Source organism: Periplaneta americana, chromosome 6, assembly GCF_040183065.1.
Source record: "Periplaneta americana isolate PAMFEO1 chromosome 6, P.americana_PAMFEO1_priV1, whole genome shotgun sequence".
Lineage (NCBI taxonomy): Eukaryota > Metazoa > Arthropoda > Insecta > Blattodea > Blattidae > Periplaneta > Periplaneta americana.
The window spans coordinates 141,616,955-141,630,474 of NC_091122.1; the positions used below are offsets into that span (position 1 = coordinate 141,616,955).

At 32.4% G+C, this 13,520-nt stretch overlaps 1 protein-coding gene across 7 annotated transcripts in view; it reads left to right on the top strand.

The window, feature by feature from the left end:
* LOC138701843 (G protein-activated inward rectifier potassium channel 3-like) overlaps positions 1 to 12,243 on the top strand; it is a 56,560-nt gene extending 44,317 nt beyond the window's left edge. For 6 of the 7 annotated variants that reach the window (XM_069829165.1, XM_069829166.1, XM_069829162.1 and 3 more), the window contains exons 5-6: positions 950 to 1,189; positions 7,446 to 12,243. In XM_069829165.1, the coding sequence (XP_069685266.1) occupies positions 950 to 1,189; positions 7,446 to 7,627 (422 nt within the window). In that variant the 3' untranslated portion in view covers positions 7,628 to 12,243. Of the gene's footprint in view, positions 1 to 949; positions 1,190 to 4,860; positions 4,985 to 7,445 lie in introns of all 7 variants that reach the window. The other variant, XM_069829168.1, reaches the window with a different exon arrangement.
* The last annotated feature ends 1,277 nt before the right edge of the window (positions 12,244 to 13,520 follow it).

Genomic DNA, 13,520 nt, shown 5'->3' on the forward strand with positions numbered 1-13,520 from the left:
AAATCTGCTTTACAGGGAGCTTTACCTGAAAGACTAGATTTGCATAATATATACGTCACTGTGTACGTTACCAGAAAACCACAATTCTAAGTCACACAGAGATTGTGTGCACTCGATGTGGGTCTCTGGCAGTTCGTCAGCCCATGCGATTTGTGTGGATATAAAGGGAAAAGTTGAGACGGTGTCGGGTGGAGTTCCTGGGTAGCTCAGTTGGTAGAGCGCTGGTATGTTCAACCAGAGGTCCCGGGATTGATACCCGGCCCCGGAACAATTTTTCCCTTGAAATTATTCAAATCTGCTTTACAGGGAGCTTTACCTGAAAGACTAGATTTAAATAATGTTTATTGTTAGAAAAATATACAAGGAAATTGTAAATATACAAAAATTCCAGCACTTTCCTGAAAAAGAGTGATCTCGTGTTCAGGGGAGGATTCAATACAGTACATTATATATATATATATATATATATATATATATATATATATATATATATATATATATAAATTACAATAAGTACAGTAACATTTTAAAAATTAATATTCACTAATAACAAAGTGCGTAGACTTGCATACATTTTTCAATTTAAAACTGTTTGAGTTAAATACATGAGAATATTTATTTATTAATTTGTTATAAATTCTACGGCCAATAATAGGCCTACAAGTATGATTGAGAAGTGCTGGTTAAACACTTGGGTTCAAATAAACGTACTGTACCCTTGCCTTTGGTTTTGTGTTTATAACTATATGATCTGAAATTTGTGTGATTTTATGTATAAAATTTAATAATACAGTAGATAATATAAATTTGATGTATTATCAAGACAATAACGTTATTGCTTATTAATGGCATATATTTAAAATATCTTACGAATTAAATACTCCATTTCATTTAATGTGTGTATTACTGTAATAAAGTTCAGTTTTTAATTTGAAACTCGACATTGCAGGAACTATTGAGTCAACAGGTCAAACAACACAAGCACGATCATCATACCTCCCAAATGAAGTACTCTGGGGTCATCGATTTCAACCAATGGTAGTGTACAATAAAGAAAGACAAGGTTATGAAGTTGACTACAGTCGTTTCAACAATACAGATCTTGTGGATACTCCTTTGTGCAGTGCACGAGATTTGGAGCGCTTTTATCAACTTCAACACGATCTGGGAGAGCAGGTTCCACATCAAGGTGATTTTTTTTGCTTTGTATCGTAAATAGGCCTATATCTTTCTAGGGTTATGATGCTTTTTTTAAGTTCAAAAGGCGATATAGTGCTGTTGGGTTTCCGCATGTCATAACCAGACTCGGATATTGATGACTTAAAAATGATTACAAATTACCTCCAAAATGACACTAAAAAATAGACTTCGGATTTACCTACAAGAAATATATACATATACAGTACCAGTACCCCATTTTAATCATATTCATAATAAGTAATTGTAAAAGTGTATATTGATCAAACATGTAACCTTTGACATAGTATAAAATGAATTCTTTGAAAATCATCGCAAATATCAAAATAAAAAATGTTAACAATAATGCACTGTAATACCGTAAAGTGGGGTGACTTTGAACGCCGAGGTGACTTTGAACAGTAATTTAGCGCCTTTCTAAATTAAATGCTGTACCCTATTGCGAAAAAACTGAACTAGTTTATTGACAACTTAAACAGTTTTATCGCAATTGGGTACAGCATTTAATTTAGAAAGGCGCTAAATTACTGTTCAAAGTCACCCCGCTTTATGGTACACTTCTGAGATTTATTTCAGTTATTAACTTATTTTTGCATATCTACATGTAATTCATTTTGCAATCTAAAGCATTGAATGTTTTTCTTCAATGGTTAGTAGGGCATTTTTCAACTCGAAGGCATGATTTCCTTTGGAAAAAGAACACATTTTCATTCTTATTCGTTTGTAAACTTGATCGGATGTAAAAATGTTACAGGATAATTTTTTTTATTATTTACTGCATTCTGCATTGCAATAGACGATGGTAAACATGGCAGTTTTTCACAGAATGAACATTGCTTAGCAACCAACAAATTCTTGAACTTCACAGGCTTCTTGTAACATGAACGGAAGTGATGGAAATAAACTTGAAGTGCATAGAATCTCTTAATACTGGTATTAGTCTTCTCTTTATTTTCAGAAGTGATAACAATCTTTCTCGCTCTAACACTCTACAAATACAAAGTTTTGTAGCCTGAGTTTTTATCAAATGCACTATTTAGTTTGTCTGATACGAACACAACAATGTCACCCATCCCCAGCATATCTTAGAGTAAACATTCTGTTATTCTGACGTATAGGTATAATGATAACAATTTATCTAAAGTTTTTTATGTAAGTACCCCTATAGTTCCTTTGCATGAAAACAGTTCTTTTAAGTCTTGGTCTTCCAGAGAATCTACTACAGTTTTTACAATTTCGCACCAATCTCTCCCCACGTGGAAATTTGCAGCAGCTAATAAACACTAGGGCTTGTGATCTAAAGATCTGTATACACAATGGAACTCAAACAAATATCGTCTTCACATATATCACAAGGGAGTCAACTTGAAGTTTTCTGTCAATTTTTCCGTCACCATGTGCAAAGTATGAAAGTCACATTTACCATCTCGAATAAAATGCTTCGTCACTAGGTGCGAAATTTGAGTAATTCAACGCAATCTACCATCTCGCTTAAAATGCTTTGATTGCTTTCGCTGTAAGAATGTATGGCATCACATTAGTCATGAAGAGTAGAACATTGCCATATTGTTATATGATACTTCTTGGCAATGGTTTCTGTAAATTTTCGAAGGGTTCATTAACTCCAAACTTTGAATTGTGAAGAGCAGAACACTGTCATACCACATATCTTACTGCAATGCAGAACAGTCGATCTGTGCATATTTTCGAATGATTGATGTACTCCAAGACTTCAGTAATTAAGAGCAGATCGATCTCTATATATATTCGAATGACTAACGAACTTCAAGACTTCAAGTGTAAAAATGTACCTACACATTTCTCTCAATTCGATTTTCAGCATTCCACCAATAAAATTGCAATATAATGTCCCTCTTTATCACTAGTTTCTTGGTTGAAGACAAAAATCTTCTTTCTGAGGACTTCTCTCGTGCTTCTGAATATTTCGTCTTAGTATTGTGACTAGTATGCAGTTCGAAGAAGTTCTCAAGTTTAAAGAAATATGATCGAAATAAATAGAATTCCACACAAATCTTAGTAATACTCTGGCCTGTACAGATGAATGCATTTTGTGAGAATGGTAGTTGAGAATTTTTCTTTCTATTGACGTTCTGAATAGCTCAACATGTTTTACACTAATATGCTGCACAATGTTAGACTCTTCATCTGCTGACATCTTCATTTGTATATATTGCAGACAAGTTTCTAACTTGATAGTATCATATGTACATATAGTAAATGTCTGAAAATAACTAATCAATGACAGTAATGACACAAAGCAAGAGAAATAACATAAATTTATTAGAAACTGCTGAAAATGACCACACAATTAGGCAAAGCTAGTATGGCCTAAAAATCCAAAGAAATTATCTATGAAATATACATTTTTACAATAAACAGGGGTTTATGTACATGTAATATGTGAGCATTTTCTGTAATATTCCAACAAAATATGGTGTCATCAAATCCGAGCCCTGGCCATAACACTTGAACTTAATCTTACTCTCTTTTCTTGTTTGGCTTGGCTTTCTGTGTTTATACACATTTATTACAGCTTCTGGTTTACTATTCCAGAGTACTGGGAGGTTCTGACGGAGAAATTGTTCTGTCCTAATGTGTATTGCTGTGAAGTCTCGTGATATCGACTTGGTTTTGCTTAATACACGTAAAATGAGATCAGACCTAAAAATTTTGGAGTGTAGCGCTAATTCTATATACATTCGATTATTCAAACAAAGTAAACAGTAACAATATATACCGGTATATAAAACGATCATCAATCTTTAAAAAAATGTGACAATATTTCAGGACAGTCCCATTCTAAAATGACTATGAATAACGACTCTCTGTCAGACCTTTGTTTTTTCTCTGCAAAAACAATATCCATCCCTCCAATCATTCTTTCATCCACCTTCTATCCTTCCTTCCATTCATTCGTCTATCCATTCATCCCTCCTTTCGTCTTCCCATTTCTTCAACAATCCATTCATCTTCCATCTTGTCTTCTTTTCACCTATATACCTACCTGTCCTCCCACCCACCCACCGAACCATGTACTTTACTTTATTACCGTATATTGATATATTTTACAATCTTCATACTTCATGAATAGAGTGTTCAATAGAATACAATAAATGTCCATAGTTCGACCACTGAATAAGTTTTTATATTTTATCAATGCTACAATATGCACATGCATGATGAGTGATAGTGTGTTGTGGTAATCTTTAAACAAATAATTAATAACTCATGCGCATATATTTTTTATTATTAACATTTTTCCAATTTTGATTTGATTAACTCTTGAAAATAATGAATTCCAAAATATGCTGGCTATAAGAAATATCAGTTCATTGCAGAGAAAAAACAAACAAACAAGGACATTTCCAAGGTTTCATTTCGTAAAAGTAAAGAGTGAAGTGCACTCTTATTTTCAAAGCTTTAAATATAGATACCGTACCTGTAACTTTACTTTGTCTGATTAATTGTTTATTTTATTTTATTTTATTTTATGTTTCACACTACCTTTCTTTTAATTTGAGATCAATGTAAAGAAGATCTATTGGTACTAACATTATTTCTAAACTGAGCCTTAGTAGTTAGACGTATTTTGTTTGCTGTGTGCGTTTTGTGGTGAGTACCGCGTGTTGTGTGCTGTAACAGAAACTTCTGAGGGTCAACATGGAATCGGGTTACGACGTGTCACCAGCGAGCCAAATGCTATGAGCAACATGACTACTTCTATGGGTCCCACTCTCTTATAGATGTCAGTACAACAGAATTCTGTGTAAGTAAATATGCCTATGTTTTCCCCTTCTATGTCTTATTCACTGTTATTTTCATGTGCTTGACTATTTTGTGAGTGTTCTATGGGGTTGTACGGATTATAGGAATTCTTTGGTGCTAAGGTTGTTACATGTATCCTGTAATAAACAATAGTAATAACAAAGTAGTAGTAGTAGTAGTAGTAGTAGTAGTAGTAGTAGTAGTAGTAGTAGTAGTAGTAGTAGTAGTCCTAGTACTCATTTTCATATCACCATGACTATCATCATCATCATCATCTTCATCATCATCAGATCGCGGAACTTCATGTAATTGCACGTTTTTATTGATTTGACATATTGAAAACGTACAAGTGGATCTTTTCTGATCATGATTTTTACGTTCGAATGAAGTAAACTTTATTTTGCATAAATGTATTTTCCCTTTTAAATGCATATTTATTTTTATTTTGCATATTTAAATGCACATATTAACATCTTTCCTTGTTTTACCCGATTTATTATCTAATTTCAAATTTTTTTTCTGAAAAAAATAAGAATAATTTCCAAGAAATATAAAAATTATGTGAGAATAATTATTTAATCACTGTTGAAGACATGACATTTCTGCGACGACAATGGTCTCTAATGTATAAGTTGGATCGTTTTCTACTTTAACATGAAGATAGCTTTGTGTACATATTAGCCGTGAAAGAGTACTGTTTCAGGAGCCAGAGCAAAAATACACGTTGCCTACATGTCATTCAGAATTTTACCACATTTTACTCCGATTTCATAGAACCAAAAATGCATGTATTTAGACACCTGCGACAATAAAGTCGTGTCGTGTATTGTTGAGGTCATGGAATTGCTGCAAAGACAATGCTGCTAGTGCGCTCTAATTTCATACGAGTAGAAACAAAACTGAATGTATTTAAACTTCTGCGACAGTGAAGTCTCGTGGAATGTAATTTTATTTCGACCAGTTTTACTGTACAACCAAGCGAAGAACCAGTGCATGATCAATCGCTGACATGCCGAAAGAAAAAAGTAGCAGAAAAGATTTATTGAAGAACTGACAAGACAAATGTTTTGTTACTGGTAGGAAAAAGTCTTCGTGCAATATGGCTTCTTGACACGTATTACTTTAAATTATTTTCACTTGTATCGAATTATTAAATCTCTAAAATGTATTTCTTACTGCAAATATATTTCAATTTTTGGCGCATATTTCGACAGTTCTTACTGCATAGTTGCATGAATATTTTCAGGTTTTTTTAGTGCATAAAGTTCCGTGTTCTAATCATCAACATATAAATTAGTCTTTGTAAAACCATAACATAGTCTTCTTTATGTATATTTAACAGAATGAAAATGTCAATTTATAACAAATCACAATAAGAATAAACGATAAAGTAATATCTAATGCAAAATATTTTTCGAGTGACTCTTTGTCTTATGACATTCCCGAGATTGACTTTCAAAACTCTGTTTGCTTTTTATGAAGCAAGAATACCGGTAATTACTTTTCAGTACACCAGGTATTCAAGAATTATTATTCTGTAATCAATAAGGAAAATATGGTCATTTCTTGGTACAAACTATTATCTAAATAGAAATGTGTCATTGGAATATATAGCAGTATTGTAATGTTAAAAAGCATCAATAAATGTGTTTTTATCTATTAAAAACTGATAAATGAAATAGTTTTCCTTTCTATACAGTGTACTTACTCCATTTTCATTCAGAAATCAAACCTTGCTTTGGTCCATATGTAATTATGTCACTAAAGAATATACAAAATTATATTGTAGTATTTACATATTTGCTTCACTCTCTACTATCAACCATATAATCTACATCAAGTGAAATAAATTGAACACATAACTTGCATATTCTTTCTCGTCATATCTTCGACACACACGCACACGCGTGTGCGCACGCTCACACTCACACACACACACACACACACACACAGGTATATATTCAGTTCGTTTCTTTGTGCTCACTTACAACAAAGTAGAGATTGTTGATGAAAGTTTCCATTCTAATTTTTTGTTTTAAACTATATCATAATCATATGAAGGGTACACGGGAAAAACAATCAAGGTCCATCAAAAATCGAAATTGAGTTAATAATGCCATCTTATAGTGGAAAGGAAGTACTATCATGTGGTCTAGCTAGTAATAAGAAATAATCGTTCTTGACATTCCACTACGTCAATTTCTATTAAATACACACATAACAAAGTATTAAGTGCTTAAACTTTAAAATTCGTTTTTCTCGAAACTTTCTAAAATTGACCTTGATCGATATTCCCGTGTACCCTTCATATGTGTTCTTTTTAATTATATTAATTATTTCCTGTTATTCTTCATTGTCAAGTATTATCTCTTAATGAATACAATATGCTTAAAATCACGTTTAGGCTGTTACTAGTTTTAGAGCATTTTTTTAAATCTGTTATTTGTATTTTGTTTTTACAGTTAGAAGGCGGCTAAGTGACACTGTGAGCAGTTTGTATTCCACTCCTGCCAGTCTTGTTCATGTCCCAGCATCAGTCATCTCATCTTCAGAATCCAGCCCTCAAAATAGTTCACAACTAAATAGTTGCTTGTGGGCTCTTCCAGTTGAACAGAACTATCAAAATGAAACGTCGTCTCAGTAATAATACACCTCTACAGTGAACGTAATGGAATGGAGATGATTTATATGTACAACCCAACGATATCATATTACTAGCGTTTCACATGCTCATACCATGGACGGATTTGCACAAGAGTAAAATGGCATTCAGAATATATCATGAACTTTTATATGACGCTAGTGCTTAGAAAACAACTAATCTATGTCATATGCAACAGAAATCGACGCAACATTGTCTTCTCATTACTGTGATAGCCATCCTTACAATACAACTCAGCTATTATGCAGTTCCATGCATATTCGTACATGAAGATACAGATCAGAAATGAAACAATTTCATTTTTCTATCATAGGTAATTCTACTTGCTTGTCAAATGTTGGCCACCATTATTTACGAAGCTAAACAATATGTGAGAATCTAAGAAAATTAATAAATTGAAATAAAAATATACAGTTGAAAAGCGATATCTTGAAATTTTGAAGACATTAAATATAACATACAAGTGGTGGTGTTAAAGTTTATATTTTCTTCCAAATGGGAACATGAGAAATAACCAACACTATGAAGTACTCCAGTACCCAAGCAGAAAGGTGAAATAACTGTTAAAATGCTGATGTAACTTACGTCATTAATACCAGTAAAATTCTTGAAACATGATAGTGATTCTCTGAATTGAAATATATATTCACACACGGTAGTAAAAGACTCGTGCTAATCTAATACAAATGTAGGGCATAATATATGTACATTCTTAATTATTGTTAGCAGAAAGTTAAGATTTGGAATATTGCTAGAATGATTTCGTAAAGCTTGATATGTATTGATTGTCTCATGAAAATAACAAGTAACTCTTGCTTATATTTTGCCAGAGTTCCAGTCCAAACCGTGCTGTGATTTTGATTGTGATTACTTGATGCAAGAACAAATCATGTGCAATTTCTGACAGTCTTACACTTCTTACATAATGAAAGCTGCAGTTAATTTAAAAATAAATTAATATTTTGTGATTACAATCTGCTTCAGCTGTATTGTGATGTCTTTTATTTGCTTTGAAAAAGACTTACCATAAGCGTGCTTATAGTTATAAAAATGAAGGTACTAGATCAGAGTTTCATTTAAATAGGTATTTCAGAATAAGGAAACAGAGGCCTTTTAGTTATTGATTATTTAAAAAATATTTATGTAATAAGATTTTTGTGAGAGACGAGAAGAAGAAATACCACTAAGCAATTTTAAGTTATTCCCTTATATCCCCCTCTGTGTACTGAGAATAAGTGCAAAATTCAAATCACAATTTAACCTTCATGGATTTATACAATATATTACTATTCTTTTTCACTGTACGCCCATTAGCTACTTTCAGTTATCATTTTACGTAATGAAAAAAAAAACAATCAATTGTAAAACCATATCTATATTCTGATACACTCGAAATCACAATTCATTCAAATACGTCAAAAGAATCGTGCACACTATGCTGGCACAGACCATATGCAAGGGCAGGAGTCTGTACGACTCAGTACACTTGTCCAGCATGGACCAGCACTCACCTGCAATTTCAGCTAGTATGCTTCGTGCTTCAAACATGAGGAACTGTATAGCTCTGAAGAGATCGTTTTCATCATTAGATCGCTGTTATGTGATAAGGAAGAATTGAAGAAAAAGTGAACAAGATTATGGGTGCATCCTATCAACAAGAGGAACGCTCTTGGTGAATTTCACCATCTATATTAAAATTTGGACAAAAAAAAATAAAAAAATAAAAAAATATTTTCAGTACGTACCTACCAGTATTTCTGAATGTAACTCTCATGAAAAACAAAAACTGAATAGATTATAGTGGACTTTATGTTGTCAGCAAACAGCTGGATACATTAAGAAGATTGACTGATTGATTTCTGAATGTAACGGCTTAAATTCAATGAGCTTTGGGCACATTTGAATTAATCCAATAAGTTTTCCCTAATTCGTAATGAAGCTGTTACGAAAAAAGAATGTGCACACTACAAGTGACCATATACTTTCCTGTACTATGAGTTTTCTGCCAATGTGAATAGGCTAGAGACCCGGCGAAGTGACCGAAATTGACACAAAGTAGGAAAATCTTGTTGGTTACCAGTGCACACTACACCAGACCAACACAACAGGCAACTAAATTTGCAGGTCGCGATTGTACCCTGACTGACATGACCGGCATCGATGGCCACTGCTGGTGACTACGTGCTGGTGCTGATGTAGGGTGCACTACTGTATTTAGTAACATGGGAACCTTCACAAGTGAAGATTGCTGTTCTGCTCCATGTCGATCCATGCAAACATAGTGTGCATGATTCTTTAATGTCAAAGTAGGGAACTTCTAATAAATTAAATTAACTATAATATAAATGCATAGCAGATATATATTTTAAATGTCATAAACATGTCGTATGTAAAAGAAGTAATTTCATAAACATATTCTGAATACATTATCTTCTGTAGCAAGATATGGCAGATGAAACATTTCCGAGTAATTTCAGAATAATTATATAGAAGCTAAGAGTGATTAATAAAATTTGGATATGTATTTCTTCTTAAACTGTATAATTACCCAAATGACTCATCTCATGTTGATCTCAGGAGTAACTCGTAGACTGAATATAAAACAGCATGTTCTTTCATACGGATTGCAGTGATTACTATTTGTCAGAATGGAGATGTAAGACTGCAACTTCAACACATCCATCACTGACTTAGGTAATATAAATGGAAGCATCTTATATAATACGTAGGTATTTGGTATTTCACTATATTCATGTCCCTTAGCACTTATCTCTATGTACCAAGCATACATAATTAGATATCATAATCACTCTGATTCTCTGACAGACTTAATGTGATTGTAATACTAACACATAATTTGAAACATACATTTATTGATAAAGGGATTAATCGATCACTCTACCACCTAAAAAAAAAGATATATCTATGTCCCTGTTTCTGAGATCTTAAAGCAGAGCAAAAGAAAAAAATGTAAAAAATTAAAATGCTGTTATACGAGTTAGTAACACAAAAATGTCTTGTCAAACTATCTGTTTCTATCTCAGGTCTGTTTCCTTATGTATGAAGTATCCTGAAAGTATTAATATATCGGTACGCATAATTATTAATATGTGGTATAATCAAAGTCTCTGGTTATAGGCTAATTGATTGTAGATTGATTATGCCATATATAAATAATTACATCAGCATAATACATCTATATCTTCTATATGTAAGTACTACTACAGTCTATATAACACTAGAAAGGCATTAACAGTTCTCTCTCTCACACGCAAGAAGGAAGTGATGTGAAGTTGTGCGGTAGTGCAGTGAGGCTGATTACACTGCCTGTCTGGCATGTCGGAATTGAGCAGCTGATGCAAACTCGTAAATTTGTATCATACAGACTCTTTGAATAGACATATATAATTATTATTATTATTATTATTATTATTATTATTATTATTATTATTATTATTATTATTATTGTTATTATTATACGAATGATGTGAATATGGTATGTTGTGCGAACAATATGTAGTAGTAACTGTAATCAAGAGTTCATGTTATAAATTTGAAGTTATAAAGGAAAGATACAGTTTTTAGCTCCAGTTTTGACTTGGATAGGGCGAAAGATGATAGTGATTCTATGTCTGACGATCCTACAAGGTGGATAATAAATTAATCCCTTCGCAATCATATCGCTAAATGAAGTTAAGTTACTTAAAATATGGACAGTGATTAAAAAGATTCACTCAGGCAATATATTGACTTTCCGAGGTATACTTAAGTAAAAGTTTGTTTTACAGAACCATGAGGATTGATAAAATACAACAAAGATAGTGTCAATTTTTTCCATTAACATCTTGCAGCCACTGACTTTTTTACTTATTATTTAGAACCTAAATTTTATACGATATTGTGCAGAGAAGAAACACTATCGTGGAAGATTCCGCATCTCGTAGCAAAATTTGCATCTTTTCAACATACGGTAGTCAGTAAGTTAATATAAATACACATGCTGCTGGAATAACTACGAAAACAATAACCACGACAGAACACCAATACTTGCTGTGACACAGTAACAAAGATTAAACTCTTTCGAACAAAACAGCTGGCTACCATGTGCTCGCTGTGAAACAGTCAGTAACACCAACCTGTCACCTTGATTGGCTGGTTTGAGCGGTTACCATAGTGATGCCTTGAAGCAGCTGAACTGTCAATACCTTTCTAGTTTTGTATAGACTATAGTCATGCATTGTAAGCTGAAGTAGATTTACTTAGGAATTTTCCATCATGCTGCTTTCACATAATTTTGTATAAATATTATATGGGATAGATGTTATATTCCAGCTGCTTATGAATCCGTATGTAATATTTAATATTGAGATTTGAATAATGGTAACTTTTATAAATTATCCAATCATCCTATGTGAGTGCCTTTGTCTTTTGTAAGGACATGTATTACTGATAATTTATACTATTACAAAGAAAAAGACTTGGAAGTGGTTGACTCCGAACTCTTTTGTTGATCAACAAGTGTGGAAATAGCAAAACTCTATAGGGTCTAATAGACTTATTATTTTTATAGCAATAAAAATAAAAGATCTAAAAGAGTCTTCCTTCAGTTTTCTTTAAAAGAACTGTTTACAAGACCCTAAGGATGTATTTATGAAAATAATTTTTTTAAGTTGAAAAACACTTACAGAGATAACAGTAACATAATGAAAGTTACATTGTCACTTCAGTTTTTTCTAGGAGCACAATCATCTCATTATTCTACTACTAAATAATTTATTACTTTCAACTTATTAAAAAAACTGCTGATTGTATTGTGGATATAAATACATAGCACTATGCACACTCATTATACTGTAACTTTATTAATAATGTAGTTACTATGACTGATAACAAAAATAGCCTTCAGGGAGACTCTTTTATTAAAAACCAAAGTCACTTTTAAATAATTTTGTTCTACTAGCAGTACAAATCTATATTGGTACCTATTCACTGACTAAATATCCATCATTGTGATCCAGGATGGTGCATATGCCATAAGCCAAATATTCTCAAGTTTAATTAACGTTAAAAAACAAAAGAAAAATATAAATTTCTTTCCCTCCATCAGAAAGCTAATGTTTATCTCTTACTGTGTGGGTGGGTGTATGTGGTGTCTTACTTGACAACACAACAAAGGACTCCTGTACTATATGAGGGTTTATTACTGTTACACTTTTTCTATTAAAAAAGTGGAGCCCAACCCTTAACAGTGACAATGATGATGATGACGACAACGATGATGATGGTAACAATAATGATGACGACAACAAAGACAACGATGAAGGTAATGGTAATAATGAGGAATTGAAGTAGGACAATTTTACATTGCAAACAAAGATCATCTAACAAAAAATGTCTTCTTCTACATGCGCCAGTTATATCATTATTGCCAAGATCTGAATCGGTGATCTCTGAAATACTACATAAATGAAATGCTCATTCAACTTAACTGATTCAAATAAATCTGGACAAAATGATCTTGTGCCGATACTTACATTACTGACATACCATTATTAACTATTTTATCCAATTTAACACTATGGTGGTTATGAAGTAAGTGATAATATCGTTTTATTAACGACAAAATATATACCGGTACTATTATAAAATAATTAGGCCTACATATGTATTAAATAACACTTCATTCATTACCTATGGCTAGTTACATTAATACATCTTATACCTTCTGACGTCTTTAATATTGTAATACTGATACAGATTTATTCTTTAGAAATGAATCCTTAAATAAAACTGTATCCTGTGAAGTTCAGAATTCTCTCAGGCTAAACTTTCTCTTTTTCTGATATGAATGTAAGCAAAACTACTATCTGACTAC